Source organism: Dysidea avara, chromosome 1, assembly GCF_963678975.1.
Source record: "Dysidea avara chromosome 1, odDysAvar1.4, whole genome shotgun sequence".
NCBI classification, from domain to species: domain Eukaryota; kingdom Metazoa; phylum Porifera; class Demospongiae; order Dictyoceratida; family Dysideidae; genus Dysidea; species Dysidea avara.
The window spans coordinates 60,550,828-60,567,932 of NC_089272.1; the positions used below are offsets into that span (position 1 = coordinate 60,550,828).

The following is a 17,105-nucleotide window of genomic DNA, read 5'->3' on the forward strand; positions in this document are numbered from 1 at the left end:
TCAGCTACCTGCAGCTGTTTCTGACTCCCTGTCTGTATTCACAGGCTTTAAGCCTGCTCACAGGTCCCTAGGGGAATAGCATTCACAGAGTATATAGCTAAGTGTACCTATGGGATGGTGCTGCAGATGAAAGTTTTCAAACTCTGTGGCGGATTCTTAAGTGTTAAATGTGGTGACTGTTCTATTAGAGTATTTGATCAATTGCTCTGTATGTTTTTTGTACTGCCCATCATTCCCACCATCTTAGGTGTGATTGCTGTATTAGACTATTTACATTGATGTTTCTGCTTCAAATATCTTTCTATTCTTTTGCTGGTTGCTACTTCATTTCTATGTGACTGTTTTATTAGAGTAGTATATGATTAGAGTATTAAAGTGCAATCTTAATGTGACTGCATGCTCTATTAAAATTTTTCACTGTTCTATCAAAGTACACTCTTTGTCTTGAGATTTCAAATGCCAGCACTATTCTTGATTCCAATTATACCTGCTGAGCATAATCATAACTCCCTAAGAGTTGAGTGTACATGGTGTATAAATAACTAAAACATTGACATGCCACATCAGAATTTGTAGACAAGTTATATCCTCTTAACTGCTCTAACAGAGCAACATTAAAATATAAATTCTACAAGTAATAACATATTATATGATAATGTTTACATGCATTTGCTAAGTAGTCAAGTATTACGCAAAACATTCTAAATTCACAACATGTCATGTGACAATAATGTTTTAAAGCTTTCATGGCTATATGCACCTGGGTAATTTTTTGTGAAGTGATAGATTAGCTATTATGTGTGAATTAGATAGCAGCAGTCCACAATAGTATGGTATAAACTACGTATGATGAAAATCCAGGGGAGAAAAAATTGAAACTGGTATTGAGGTATGTTGGAAAGCTACACTGCTGTGACACTGTCTGTTATCTAATTGATGCCATTGTTATTACAACTTTGTCTTCTATCCCAGTGAAGCCCAGTGGTGAAGCCATACTTCATAATGCTGACTGGAACTGATTGGTATGCCCAGGTAATAGCTGCTAGTGTTGCGACGTGTCAGTTGCTGAATGAATGATGTGTGGTGTGGTAATTGATGCATAAAATTGATGTGGTTGCCCAGTGATGTGCTAATTTTCCTACCTTTGACATGAAATATAATAGAAACAGTGATACAGCAAGTAAGAGTGCATGGGCAATTTTAGGCTTGTTAGGCCATATATGAAGCCATATAATAATTATTGCATTAAATTAAAGTTTTCACAGCAGCCAGTTATGGCACACATCCTCTGGCAATGAATATACATGAGACTATTATGCTCATGAATTTGAGCAATAATTACTATATGCTTTTGAACATTGTTTTATGCTTTTGAGAAATGCTCATTAGACTCTATTCTAAAAGCTATGCTAGTAATGCTACCTTCTTTGGCCAAAATTGTTGCTGTGCTAGATGATTTACATTGATGTTTCAGCTTCAAATGTGACTAAATTTGACAAAATAAGGCTTCCATACACATCTGATTTCCTGATTGTAATTGAACTACTCAGAAAGCTATTGACCTAAAACTTTCACACAATTCTTCCATAGCATTGTAAAACACCAGGTCAAAATTTGAAACTAATAGCATACTCCTACATTGAGTTATAGTGCTTCAAATTCATAACAATGGATGTGTGTGGAAGCTTTGTTTTGTCAAATTTGGTGACGAATACTGTACTTTAAATTTGTATTCTTTAACTAGCTGCTATATTAGAGTGTTTAATTTTTGTTCACAACTATTCTATGTGAATGGGCGAATGGCTGATCATGGCATTAAATAGATCAAAATTAATCATCCTTGTAAATTTACCACATTCAATCCTCCTAAATGAAATGAAAATATGAAATGACTACAGTACTTCATTAGAGTAGTGTGTTGACTACTAGAATTTCCGACTGCTCTATTAGAGAATCTGGTTTATAAGGAGTTGTGCAAATTTGCATTTATTGCAGATTTTCCTATTGTTAAAGCTATTTTTTTCAAAATAGGTATGTGTGGGAATAGGAAAGCATAACCGCTGCATCTCTATCATAGATAATCTAAACTACAGTGGAACCTCAGTTATCCAAACCCCTTGAGACCAGGAGTGGTCCATCTGAAAAGTCCATATCTCTGAAAATATCTATAAATAACTTTAAAATAGCATAAAGAACATTTTCAAACATTTTAATATTATCAACTACCCTAATAGAACAGTCACTACTCTAATAGAGCAGTCATCCCGTAGTTCGGATAACTGAGAATCCGGGTCTGCATAACTGAGGTTCCACTGTACTACTATTGCTGCTCTGATATAGCTAATGTATATTGCCCTCCTCTTGAACCTGTCATATCAGTAATGTTCAAATCACAATAATCTCAACAGAAACACCACAACAGATAAAACCATTATAAATGTATCTGAAAATCATTATCATAGAAAATGGCATCATCTAGCAAATACACAATACAAACACAATACGTTTATTATTATACAAAAAGAAATATGGTACTTGGTACAGAGCTGTTGTGCATGTGTACATGTTAATTCATTTCATGTGCACAATATTATGATACATACAAATATATGAGAAGTTAAACTAAAGTACTTGAACCGGCTGATCGTGGAGGAGAAACCAAGTCTTCAAGACTGTCAGGGCGGTAGCGGCCTTTCTTGTCAATAGCAATGTGGAATTCAATTGGTTCATGTTCCTGTTCGTATGAGTTATCGTTGATTGAAAATGACTTGGTGATGTCAAATTTTTCCATGGAAGGATTTTTAAGTTCAACTTTGTTATACTAAATTGTAGCAACAACATTAACACTGCAAGTAGAATACACTACATTAATTCTTACCTGTGGATTGCTTTCAGAGTCAACTTGTATGCTAAATGTAGGTTCTCTAAATTAATGGTAAAATATTTTTTACATCTACTATACACAGAATATACATATACGTATCTACACCACAGTAAACTATTACACATTCACACTTCTGTACACACGTGTATGCTACACTATAGTTCAGACACAGGAATAGATAAGGAGAGGCAAATACTCAAGCCAAAGATGCAGATGTTAAGGAAGAAAAGTATGATGTTAATGTGTAAACAATGTTGGGTCTGAGGCACATAAAATTTGCCTATCTTTTCACATTTATATGGTGTATATCTTTTATGCCACCTTGCAGAATATTAAACATTTGATTGACTTTATAATATTATAATTGGCTTTATATTGAAGTTACTGAATGCAGCCCAGTATTGAGATATGACTGTAATGCAATGGGTCCTTTTTGTACAGGCTCGGTCACCCTACATGTTTGGATGTTAACATCTTAGTGACCTATGTATAATTATCAGCATTAACTTGAGAATCAAATTCAAACATATGCTATTGCAATGACTGTACTATTAGAGGTATTGACTGTTCAATTAGAGTATCTTGAGTTAACAAAATTATTGTCTGGTTAAGCCGGAGATAGTCGTGAGGAGGATTCTTTCTTATCCAATACAAAATTAATATTGTTTCATTGAAATTAGCATAACCACATGATGTTTGTTACTGTGGAAATTCAGAAAATGTAAGAATAGTGGGAACTCATTTTTGTTGCCCAACCCCCATGCTTGATCCACCATTGCTGTACACTACACACATGACAGTACTTACTTTTCAGACTCATCACCATTCACTGAATATGAAGCTGTCACTGCAATGAAACAATGAATAGACAATCAAAATGCTTAGATAACACTTTATACACTGTACAAGAAAACATGTATCATTTGATTTTGGATGATAAATAGTTATCGGTAATATAAAAGTGTGGAGCACTTAACTGTTTTGTCAAACAGGTTATCACGTGAGCACTATTATCTACAGGTGTGCACAGACAATCTACAAACACACTTATGTTGAGAACAACAGAAATGCTACATGAAACTATATACGTATGATTGGATAGAGAGCATGTTTTCATAAAGTGTACATGGATGGTTTACCTACTATGTGCTATAAGGGTAAAATGGTGAGCTGTTTCAGTGGTCATTGGTACATTTATTGCCACATTTGCCATTATCTGGTTTGCTTAGTAGTGGACATGTCTGTTCCACCACCATGGTGAAAGTTACAAAGATGAAGTAAGTTTTATGTACACACATGCTCACCATGGTTTTTGTGTTGCAGTAGGACATATGTAATGATGAAGAGAATCAGTAGAACAAGAACTAACAGTATGGCTCCTCCCACAATTCCACCAATGATGGCTGCAGTGTCACTGTCACTATTGTCGTCTATACAATAACACACATATAATAGTAAACGATGTGAACAATAACTGTAGCCAGCCAATTAAAAGAAGACACTAGGGATATGTGACTGGATTTGGGAAAATCGGTATTATCGCTCATGACAGCAGGTTTGATTTTTCACCAAGAGATTGAGTAAATGATCAAGTTTCACACTCAGGGCTTGAGTGGTCTGCTTGTGATGGTTGCTTTATCCAAACTCAGTGGTGAGCAGTACGAAAACAGTTTGGGGCCATAATTGAGTTCTGGCCAACCTGTAGGGATGGCTGAATGTGGTTGCACAGTTTCATGGTTTTGAATAAAAACCTAGTTTTGTTTGTAAATTTCCTTTCATTTTAGCTAATTTTGAGACCTGAATGGCCTATGCTTTGGCCTAATTAATCTATGTAACTATTCCCCTTTTCATTTTAAACAATCTCTTGCCCTTCCCTCCACCCCCAATAACTTAGCTACTGAGTACGTTTAACTATAGTGAATACTCTGGAAGGTAAGGAAATGGTTAAAAGTAGCTTTCAACCATTGGCCAGCTACAATGCACTAACCACTTAAAACTGGCATTTCTCAATACTACAGTGCTGTAAGTCACATACAACAGAATACTAAGTTTTCAGGAAAGTGTAAACGTAACCGACTGCTACTGCAATGTTACTGCTACTACTCAACTACGTATTTGCTTTCATTTTTATAATTATATAGCTTCTTTGAAATACGAATCTTTAAACTTATCAACTTTGACGTAGACCAGAATAGCCTAAAATCTGGCATTACTGGTGTTAGGCATCATATCAAGCTGGTGCTTAAGAAACCATTACGGAAAAACTAGTTCTTAAGGAGAAGGTGATAAGTGGTGCGACCATGCCAAAACTGAACTATAATAGTTTTGTGCCACAAATCCTTTTATGCTTGCTCACTCTTTGATGAGTTTATATAACTATGCTTGTTGTAAAAAGGTCTGGTCATAACTGTGTTATACTGCACTAGTGTACACTGGCAGCACCAATTACACTGATAATTTCCTTTGTACAGAAAATGTACACTTATGTGCTTACCATTTGTAGTTGATACTGTCACTCCTAAAAAAAGATAAATACAGTAATATTCTACAGTACACCAACAATAGTACAGATCAATGCACTAGTACACTAGTGTATGTACATTTGTGTATGTACACATACAGTGTATTATACACTCTGTGTGTATATATATACTTGTCTATAATATACAGTACATGCCAAAGTATATCATACCATAATTTGCCTTTTTTTCTGTTGTTGTAAACTAACTTTCATTCAGTATAAACCTCACAAAAACATTCTTCACAAGTAGTTTATCACAAAAATTGAAAATAATGTACATACATACAAACAGACATGTGTACACATATAAACATACACATACATAATGAAAATATTCACTTACCGCTAACAGTAATTTGAGTGGAGTTTATGGAATAATCTGATGCTCCATAAATATTAAACACTCGACATCTAAATGTGTAACTGCGTCCTGCCCTTAACCCCGAGAAAGCAAACCTCACTTCACTTGAAATTCTGTACATGACAACAGTAAAGTTTCTTGTCATTGTTTCAAATGAACTCTGTGCATCAATTTCAAATATCAGTGTTGTGTTTGTACTGTCTACACCAGCTACATCAGTTCTTGTTGAGACATTGACCACTCCCTCTATATCAGTACTGACCTGAGGTTTACTGGGACTGGCTGGTAGCCCTACAGATTATACATGGGTGGTATTAATTTTATTACAACGTACCTCAACATGTCATATGAGTGATTGACTTTTAAGTTATCTTCTCATGAAAAATTGAATATATTACAGTATGTATTGTATAACATGTGTATCCCAAAGTACCATTAGGTATCATATTAACAAGGCTTTATTTAGCTACACTGAGCAAGTCCTGCACTTTATAATGGAACAACACCTTGATTAAGGCCACTTATTGTACTTCATAGATGGCTGAGTTTATACAGAATTCGAAACAGCTCACCACTATGGCTGTGTTGTTAAAAGTGGACACTTGGTATTATTGTCATGCTTAAAAATTAGTAGTAGATGTGATTGTTGTTGTATAGCTAATGGTTTATACTTGTCATGTACACAAACCGATAAAGCAAAATATCATGGCATGACCAATGGAAAGACATCAAGTCATTTAAAGTGTGAAGCGTAGTTGGTTACAGTACATCAGTATTATAGCCAGTGTGTGTGTGTGTGGGTCAGTTTTGTGACATCTGTTTATATCAACATACACAGAAACACAACCACTGAAATCATAAATGTTTGGTGAGCCACTCATCTTATCACCCATCAATTTCCTTAACTGTATACCATTCTCTATACGCCATAATGGTATTGAGTTCAATCACTACCAAAATCATATTGGGTTGGTGACAACAGAATCACTAAATGATTTCAGATTTCAGGCTTCACAAGAAATACTAATAAGAAACTGTTGATGATGTCACTTTCCTATGTTAGTACAATGTGGGAGGGCAATCATGATAAAACATTTTGCTGATGAGAAACAATGTTGTTTACACATACATATAAGCTTAGGATGAAATATTGAGTTCAAAGGAAGTTCCAAATTTCAACTGTCTAGGATTTGTTGTTCATTACCTACTGATGCATGTCATATAATGCACTTGATATAAGGATAACAATACTGTACATGTAATGGAACACATTACATAGTTACTTGATACTTTGGTAAACATTATAAACAAAGTATATATTACATGGCTTGTTTGAACTGATGCAATGCAACTTCATGTTCTTTTTTGTGAGTAAATTGAACACAGAATGTCACATAGGTGTGCACGTGTGTGTGTATGTGTGCATGTGTGTGCATGTGAGGGTATGTACATGTACCATATATGTTTGTGTACATTATAATTATACATAGTTACCTTTTGATGAAACAATACTTGTGAAGATATGACTGCTGGATCTCTCTAAGTGATTGATGGCTACTATACGATATTGATACAGTTCTCCAGCAAACACATCACTGAAACTGATCCGTAGGTATGTAACATTGCTATCTTCAATACGTCCATTTGGTGCAATTGCGTATGTAGTGGTACCAGGTACAATCCACTCCACAATGTATCGAAGTATTGGACTCCCCCCATTAGTCAATACAGACCAATGAATGGTTATGACATCATCAACTGTATAAGTGACCATCTCATCCAGGACAGGACCTACGGGGGAGAAGTGTAAGTACAGGCGCTAACTTACTTCCACTATGTATACTACTGCATGTTGACCCTAGCTTGTTACTTGTGTCAGTGGTACAGTAGCCGGGGTCATGGATATGCATATAGCTACTGTATATCAATACAATCCATAAATAATGTATTAATATAATATATTCATTCCATTCAGGTAGTTAAATGCATCACTTCTTATATTTATTGTGTCAACATTCTCCAATATTGACATGCCCGGTCATAGTGATGTTTACTACCTGATCAAAGTAAGCTGTGAATTCCTAGAGCATTTGGTTTTAAGTAATGGTAATAAGTCTATTTAATTTAAGCATATGCTTACAGAAATATACACAACTGTTAGCAGCATGTTAGAAACTTAAGCAATGCAAACATTTAAAAACAAAAAAGATATTTTATATAATCAGCTACAATATAATCCCACTATATGACAACTTACGACCCATGGTAGTGTTAAAGGTTGTAACATCAGAAGTGTTCCCTTTGGCAGTTCTACCAAGTGGGTGACGTGTCACTGCCAACACAACAATTCTGTAATTTATTGCTGGCAGTAAATTCCTAATAGTGATTGACGTAGTGTTGTCCCATGTTCTACCCAGCTTCATTCCATTAGTATAATCATGTACAATGTAAATATACACTGGCAATCCATCAGTAAACATTGGCTCTTCCCAAGTAATCACAGCTGTAGTGTCTGTGATAGAACTAACCATCACATTTAGTGGACTAGAAGCAGCATCTAAAATAAAAAAATATAAGATGATTTATCATCATTATCTTGATTAGCACAGTGTGCATGCGATCATTAGTAAAGTTTACATGAATTAATTTATTTGATTTAAGTTCTGGTCACCACATTCCTAACCTAATCATAGCCAATTTTATACAGTAATGTTATTGTGGGCTTGGTTACTCTATGCCATATGCACACCTAACATCTAATTTACCTTTGTGTTACTCTACTAATATAAACCAGAATTGAATTAAAATAAAGTTAGTGATAATTAGTGGTAAATGTTATTTAGCTACTGTGGTAATTGCTAGACTTACCAAACACTACAACTGAATAACTGATGACATCAGAGCCCACACTGTTGGCTGCTGTACAATTGTAAATCCCTGAATCATTTCTTTCCACATTCAGAATTACTAAGCTGGTATCAAGAACGTGATATTGAGACCCGTTTGTGATTGGAGTATTATTGAACTGCCAGGAAGTGTTGGGGAATGGGTTTCCATTAAGAAATGCCCCACCACTGGAATTAAAGCCACACTTGATAATCTCATCTAGGCCAATCTGTAATGCAACTTCCTGCTGCATCACACTGCCTGAAATACTTGGTGCATCTGAGAGGTAAATACACATAATGAATTTACACAACTTTTTGTACTTTGAACTGTGTTTATATTTTGGGATAAAGCTTTGGTGAGTATGTACCATCCATTTAGGTAGAATACAGAAGGCAGCGTCTGCCATAAGCCACAGGAGCTTAATCTACCACAAATCTAAACCAATTAGGGAGGGAAAGTGATCTGCTTCTCACACTAATACAGAACGCTTGTGAGAAAGAGACCAATTTTGTCTTATTTTCAAAACAGTGTTAATAGGCATTAGTGTGTTCTGTTGAACCTGTCAGTACTTGTAAATTAGAGCTTGACCATTGATGATTTGATAAGTTAATCCACTAACTATAAAACCTTCTAAGTAGATGCAGTTCATTGGATTCTTAATAATGAGCGCAGCCATCAATTATCACGTTGAATCAACAGTGTAGTTACCATGAAAACTATACTGAAATGAGCTAAACATGAGCACTAATGCCAACACAATTTAAAGCTCAATGGAAAATTTGCAAGGACTTTTCAAGAAGAATATATAGGAGTGTAAAATGTACTTACATCACAGCCTTCTATTGATATACCCAAATATACAGCCTTGATTCTATAGATATGCCCACATGTAAAGCAACACTCCTACTATGTAACTTTATGTAGTAAGAGTTCTGTGCTATTCTATTACAAACTCTTCACATAAGAGAACCCGTTAAAAGATTGTTAAAGTGTGGCTTGCATCAGTCTCAGATGACTTATAGCATTCCACTTAATTCAAGGAGAAGTTAAGCTTTACATTTTACACACTGAAAACTACACAATGACCTAGTACTGTACCATGCACTCACATTGAACATCCAGTGTTAAATAAGTCACAGCTGATCCAGCAACATTTGAAATGGTTAGTTTGTAGACTCCAGAGTCATTACGATACATTCCTCCTTGACCGTCAGTAAAATTGATCCCATTAATCAAGTACTGAACTCTTCCATTTGATAGCAGCACAGCTCCATTTCTTGTCCACTCATAGCTTAGCAGCACCGAGTCGCCTACTTCAGTAATGTTTACTGGAAAGAAATCTGTTGTACTTTCTGGTCTTGACACTGTAGCATCATCACCAAATTTGAATGGCTCTGAAATGTATGGATATGTATGTATATTACCATTACTATACAAAAAGACCACTGAAGTACACATACAGTAAATATGAGTGTGCCCCTTGGTAACTCATATAAATGCATTACATCAACTACATACACACTTCACCGCTCACCATAAAAGACAGTGAACGAAGAGTTTGTAAAGCCTCCATTGAAGCATTGTACTTCCACCATATTAAACTCACGGCTGATTCTTACAAATGTAAAACTCTCCTGCAAGCCTGGAAACGTATCTGGGATGTGAAACAGTGACCGGTCAGTTTCAATAGGCTCGTACATGCCACCTTGAAAGCGGATATTAGTTCGTGCATCATGGAATAATATAAACCAGTTTGTTCTTAATTTTGTTGAGGTACCATTAGATGTCTCCACTACCGTACATGAAAATGTGACATTGGATCCTTCCAGTACTGTCTGATTGCCAGTTATAGATACAGTAATTGTTTGAGCATTACAATCTACATAACACAATGCAGGAGAAAGATACATGTGATAAAAATCTGCAGGCTGTGTCTACTGTGAATATATACTGTATCAGAAATTCATGAGGCATAAATATATTCATGACAAAATAAGAGAATTAATATTCATACATATATACACAGAGGGAAAACATACAAAGCTAATATTGATTAGTATCACCCATTAACAGATAAAGAATTAGTTAGTATATTATGACAATGGCATATTCAATGAAACAGCTAGCTATTCATTACTCGAGGACTTAATGTGTCCATCCGAAGTTATGGGATGCAATTTATGATATGGTACAGCAGTGAGGATGGCAATAAAGCAGCTGATCAGTCAGTAAGTCAAGTCACTAGGTCTAAGTCCTTGAAATTAGGTTAGTAATCCTAAGGCTGTAGCACATGTTGCTGTCAGACCTTCAGTGCTGGTCACTGTAAAGCGCTAACAATAATAATAATAATAATGATCACTTGTTACTGCTGAGATGCAACTTGTAGCTATGGTCACCACCAATCCTCAATTGACTCCCTCCTTTAGATTCTTGTAACATTTGATAGCTATGATGGGCAGGAGGTTACTGGCCGCTGTATTAGTGACATAATATCCAGAATAGTAAATGTTGTAGAGTAGGCCGTGGTTTAATAAAGTGTAGCTAACTCAGTGTATTTAGCTATATATCTTATACACAGTAAGTTATGTAGGGGAAGGAGGAGTTACAATCGTGCGTGTTAGCTATACTGCCGCTCTTACAGCTAGCTAAGAAACCACAACTAGCCGCTACTGAACTAGTGACACACAGATTAAACAAAAAAATCAACCAATCAATCACACACAGTGCTACACAGATGACGTACAGTAGGCGAAGTTATATACATTCATATACACAAGAGCTGATTGAGAGCACTCAACCCCTCCCGGAGTCAGCTGTAAGTTAGTCATGCAATTCATACGAGATACTAACCTTTTACGAGACTAATCTGCACTATCGATAGAACGACAAAGAAGGTTAGGCGATCCGGCATTTTCCACAGCAGTAGTTTCGACAATAAACACACTTAGTGCGGATACTGTTGAAACTCTTAACGGTCAAGTGTTTGTGTACGCATGCGTGAAAGATAATATGGTAATTCTGTATAGGCAGGTTTCATTATTTGTAAGGACTGAGATAATGGAAGTACACTCAATTAATGTTGTTAGTGTTTATAATACTGTATTTGGCCAGTCACAGTAATCCAGCAATAGATAATGTGTCTATAGGGACAGCTAAGCAGTGGCGGATACAGGGGGGTTGCAATGGTTTCACTGGTAACCCCCCTGAAAATAGCGCCCCCCAAATTTACTGACGAGTCGGTTTCACTGGTAACCCCCTGAAAATAGCGCGCCCCAAATTACTGACGAGTCGTCGTGTGGGTGGTAAAATCGCCACGAGTTATACATAGTGTGTTATTGAAGGACTTTCTACTGGCGAATCTTCATACTTTTTCCTTTGAAATCACAATTATGGCATTCAACAACAGGTCATAACCTTTTTATTAATTAATTAATTTTTTTTTAAAGTTGAGTGGAATCTGAAACCCCCTCTGAAAATTTCTAGATCCGCCGCTGCTAAGCATTTAGCTACTGTAGCTGTGTGAACAGCAGTGGTGAGTGTACTACTGTGTACTTCAGTGTGTGGCCAAGCATTGACAGGGTTTCACTAATTCCAATCAAATCTGTCTAAGCATGCAGTTAGAACCATCCAGCTATAGCTACTTAACTGTCTCTGGCAGGGAAGAAAAGTCATTCCAACAACATGGTCAGTTATCAGAAGAGTTACAATAAACTTTGCATCCTACTTAATGATTCCTTCACTCAATAAGTGATCATGGCTTACGTATACCTAAAATTAAATGCATGCGTTTCATACTGTATAGTTTTAGAAGGGAAGATTCTGGACAAAAAAAAACACTTCATATACAGCTGTATGTATGTACATGCTGAAAGTGACATTAGGTTGGTACATGGTATGGGCAGTGATTGCACAAACTAATAGAATTGGTACATATTATAGTATCACTTGTCGTCCACTTTCATGCAGCTTGTATAGCTCTTGAAAAGAAACAACTATTAATTGTATCATAATTAGCTATACATGTATAACATTACATAATGTACTTGTGAAAATAAAAATTCACATCAGTATATGATTGATGACAGTATGTGTGGTACTTCTACTTAACACTATGTCTTACAAACTGATGACTTTCATGCTCCATTAAATACCAGCCATTATAAGGATATGTAGCTATTATTTATGTGTATATAGCTATTAGCACATAATGAATTATGATCATGAATGAACCAACTGACGAGTCCTACTGAAATCATGAGTGTATGTATAATCACAAATGATCATGAACAGAGGACATTGCTTCAAGGTAGGTGCACGTTCATATAATTATGGCAGCAATAAATCAGGTGCGTAATTCAGTATGTAAAATCAAATTGTGACAAAATCATTTTGTCAGAATAAAGTTACAGTAGTCAGTTAGGCATTATATTATTATTATTATGTACAAGAAATTGGCAGGTTAAAGTGAGTGAATAGCAAGGTGCACCTCTTTGACCAGGGTCTAACCCTGCACTTGTGATATTGTAGAAACAAGTTGATGTTGTGCTATTTCAGGCACCCATACAGTTAGTTTATTGTTATATAGCTAAACATGCTGGTGATTAATCAACCATGTATATAATTTAATTTATATATATTGATGTTGTGCTACTTTTAAAAGCCATGCAGTTGTCCATGAAGCAGTATATTCCTACAATATATAAAATATAGTTTGTATGCTATTGCATTACCAAGTTTGGATGGACATAAGGTTATTGTATTACAGACATATGGGAATGCAAATTTAAGGCAACATATAGTGCAGCAGTGAAAAGACTGCTGCTGTTAGGTAACATCAAAAGTTATCAGCCATCTATTACTACATGATTTAACATCAGAAAATCAGGAAAATATTAGTGTTATCACCTGGCAATTTCAGTATTCTATAATATTGCATTTCTAATACATTTTAAAATGCAATATTATAAAATACTGCATGAAATTGCCAGGTGATAACACTAATATTTTCCTGATTTTCTGATGCTAAGTCATGTAGTAATAGATGGCTGATAACTTTTGATGTTACCTAACAGCAGCAGTCTTTCGCTGTTGCACTATGTTGCCTTAAATTTGTATTCCCATATGTCTGTAATAAATTCTTTTATCTACCCGAAGTACAGACAAAGTTGGTAATGTGTTGGCTTTACTAAAAATGAGTTGATTCCCTGTATAAATATTACAATTTCACCATTATTTAATGTATTGCCTTTGGAAATTTTGGCTATGCCACTACTTAGGAAGCGTACTTCAAACAAACCACTGTAACCACAAATTACATGTAGAAGTATCTTCTCAACTGTTTTATAGTCTGTCTAACATGTTTTCTTACACAAATTGTCAAGAGAAAGCCTGGAGGTTGCCCTTCATTTCAATTCAATAAATTCAATCATATTTCTAATTAACCTCTTAATTAAGCCTGGAAGTTAATACAGGACCTATATGACTTTCATATCTCGCATACTAAGTTTTGCTCACATGGGTGCGGAAATACTACAAACATACAAATTAACATTCATACTGATATTTTTTTGGGAAAACAAATTCAAATTATGCATGTTGACTCTGATTTGTATATTAACTCTATCATCAGTTTCTGTTTGGGGTTGAATGGGAGTCAGGTCTTAACTGACCCCATAGCCCAGGACTTGTGGACAGGCAATGAGGTGGGTGGGATCAAGACTCTAGTAGACAATACTCTAGCAGTCGATATCACAGTGCGGTACACATTCAAATTATCTGCTGAATTTCTCAGTTGGACTATTACTCTTGCACATGTGCTGCAGGGCTTGGGTTATGGATATGCAGGGTTTGGACTATGGATACCCGTAAATTCTGCTCAATGACCTCCCTCCATTTACTCTGCAACTGGTTAACTCTATAACCTTCAGGAATATGCCCACAGTTGGCCTTCAGTTGACTGTGGGCATGCACCTGTTACAAACAACTCAAAACAGTGAAATGAAGTCAATTTAAAGTAAGCAATACTCATTCACAGACCTGTGTATTATGTTGTTTCAAGCAACATTAATGCAGTGGTGATTCTAAACCTGGGGGCCAAGTAGGGAACAGCATTTCTGCTGTTGTATGGTTGTAATAATATAAAATAGAATTTCAGGTGGTCTGGGATTGCAATCCCCACAAGCTGCAGGATTTTGTCAATTTAAAGTCTTGAAAACAGCCTAAAATTTATGCTAAAACCATGAAAAATGCTAATGGGATTTTCCATCATAGCTACCGTTGTCTCTTATTTCACTATCTTTTCTTGCTGGAACCCTATTTCATTATTCAATTAATTTTTTTGCTGAACTCGTTTGTTAGTAAATAGTAGGATGCACAGGGCTTCCCTATTTTTACTTTTGTAAACTTCCATGAATTATATGGACAAGTCAAATATGTTACCTGTAAAACAAAACAACTCTGAAACTAATGAACACTAGCAATCTCTACAACACTTCAGCTAAATGACAGTCCATCATCTCTCTAGGGGCACTAGAGACGTGACTTGTGCCAATAATGTGCTTCTATTACCACAAGGGGATCTCCCAAGGGGGATCATCACCTGTAGTGCAAATTTAACTCCTACTTCACCCAACGCAATAATTTTTGTTGCACCGGGCTAAATTAGAAGTAACCATAGGCTTTCCCTATTCATCACTGAGGATTAAATGTGTGCTATCATGGCTTCAGGTACAAATTACAATAGATTCTCTTTTGACAAGCACAAGTACTTTGTTGTGAATTCTACAATAGAAAATATAATATTATTTGCTTTTGTGGGTTCAAGTTACCCACTGCAAAACTTGTCTGAATTAAAAGCAATTAAATAAATAAATCTTTTAATTATTATTATTTCATTAGATTGATCAGCTGATACAGCAGACAAATCAAGACGTTCAACATGAAGCAATTTTTTGTGGGTGTAGAGTAGCTGTCAAGAATCTGGACAGTCAAATAATGTCTTCTTATAACCTGGAGCTGTTTAGCCAAGAAATGAACATGGCTTCCATATGTCGTCATCCTAATTTAATGCACTTCATTGGTGCCACTAATGAGGGAATTCCCCTTATTGTTACTGAGCTAATGCATACAGATCTTAGAAAGATCATAGAACAAGATGAACTCGACAGCAAACAAATTATTCTTATTTCACTGGGTGTGGCTTATGGACTGAACTACCTACACAAGACCACTCCTGATCCAATCCTTCATCGTGATGTCAGCAGTGCTAATGTGTTTCTCAATCCTATACCCATTAACCAGTGGCACCCCAAGCTGTCTGAGTTTGGTTCTACCAATTTCTTGAGAGCAAGTAGCACTATTGGTGCAGGAAGTCCAACTTATGCAGCTCCAGAAGCTCTTACTGTGCAAGGTCGACACACTCCCGCAATGGACGTGTTTAGTTTCGGAGTTGTGATATATGAGATGTGCTCAAGGAAGTTTCCTTCTGAAAAACCAACGCATTCATCAATGAATCTTGTAAAATGGGCAACCACTGAAACCAAACTGGTTAGTTTGATTCAAAAATCTCTTGCTACTGAAATTGAAAGGAGGCCTACTATTATTAGAATGGATTAATGAACTAAGTTGATTATGATATGGATAACACTGCCTATAAGCATATTATACCAAGAGTTAATAAGCCTTGATTGTACATTGACATATAGTACATACGTTAGTCACTCTAAGTAGCATTACCATGACTGCATTACTATTTCAAAGCAGTTTCACAGTTGCATAGTCACTGCATATGTTGTTGAAAAGTATTCTTAATGTACTTAATATAGTATTTGAGGACCAGAACTTCATATCCATTTCATACACTGTAATTGATTAATTAAGTTAATTGTACTGCCGGTAGTGTGTAGTGTTCACGTATGTATGATCTGTTATTATGTGGTAATAGCTACTAGCACCGGTATGGTGCCAGAGGTACCCTATAGTGAGTATGTTATGCATTCAGTTGTGATCTTTATAGTTACTGGTGCCTGTGCATGTCCTACATACAGAGTTTTATTGCCCTATATACTCTACTAAGTGAAAAGGTTAAGCATTAAACTTTCTTCTTCCTTTGTCACATAGTAAGAATGGAAATATTATTTTGTCAACAAAATCTTAAGTGATTTATCAGCATCACACTTTACACTTAATCACTCACCAAACTCAATGTATCACTATAAAAAGTAAGTTTGTATAATGTATCATTATTAGACAGTAAATTGGTCATATCTCATGAAATTATATCAAGCTAAAAAAAATAAAAATTAATGTGACCAGGCCTGTGAAAATAGGGCATGTGGGCAAATGGTTTTTGCCTACTTTTGCCTACTTTCATCTCTCATAACTTTTTGTACCATTATGCTATGGAAATGCACTTTTGAGCATCTAGTAAAAATTTAATTTGCTTTATGATG

At 35.7% G+C, this 17,105-nt stretch overlaps 2 protein-coding genes across 2 annotated transcripts; one reads left to right on the forward strand and one right to left on the reverse strand.

The window, feature by feature from the left end:
- Nucleotides 1-2,379: 2,379 nt before the first annotated feature.
- LOC136239240 (neogenin-like) lies at nt 2,380-11,628 on the reverse strand. The gene is made up of 12 exons (XM_066029968.1): nt 11,506-11,628; nt 10,190-10,534; nt 9,765-10,049; nt 8,635-8,931; nt 8,024-8,323; nt 7,261-7,557; nt 5,749-6,057; nt 5,379-5,402; nt 4,189-4,314; nt 3,692-3,731; nt 2,879-2,924; nt 2,380-2,821 (listed from the first exon to the last, which is right to left on the reverse strand). The coding sequence occupies exons 1-12, from the start codon at nt 11,564-11,566 to the stop codon at nt 2,618-2,620; spliced, it is 2,334 nt and encodes a 777-aa protein (XP_065886040.1). The 5' UTR covers nt 11,567-11,628; the 3' UTR covers nt 2,380-2,617.
- A 4,020-nt stretch (nt 11,629-15,648) lies between these two features.
- LOC136248130 (uncharacterized) lies at nt 15,649-16,269 on the forward strand. The gene has a single exon (XM_066039947.1). It carries the CDS (start codon nt 15,649-15,651, stop codon nt 16,267-16,269), a length of 621 nt encoding a protein of 206 aa, XP_065896019.1.
- Nucleotides 16,270-17,105: the final 836 nt, after the last annotated feature.

Coding starts and splice junctions, on each gene's coding strand:
- LOC136239240 (XM_066029968.1), bottom strand. CDS start 11,566: ATGCCGGATCGCCTAACCTTCTTTGTCGTTCTATCGATAGTGCAGATT. Junction 7,558..8,023: donor CTTTAACACTACCATGGGTC/GTAAGTTGTCAT, acceptor TCTCCCCCGTAG/GTCCTGTCCTGGATGAGATG. Junction 4,315..5,378: donor GACAGTATCAACTACAAATG/GTAAGCACATAA, acceptor GTTATTGTATAG/ACGACAATAGTGACAGTGAC.
- LOC136248130 (XM_066039947.1), top strand. CDS start 15,649: ATGTCTTCTTATAACCTGGAGCTGTTTAGCCAAGAAATGAACATGGCT.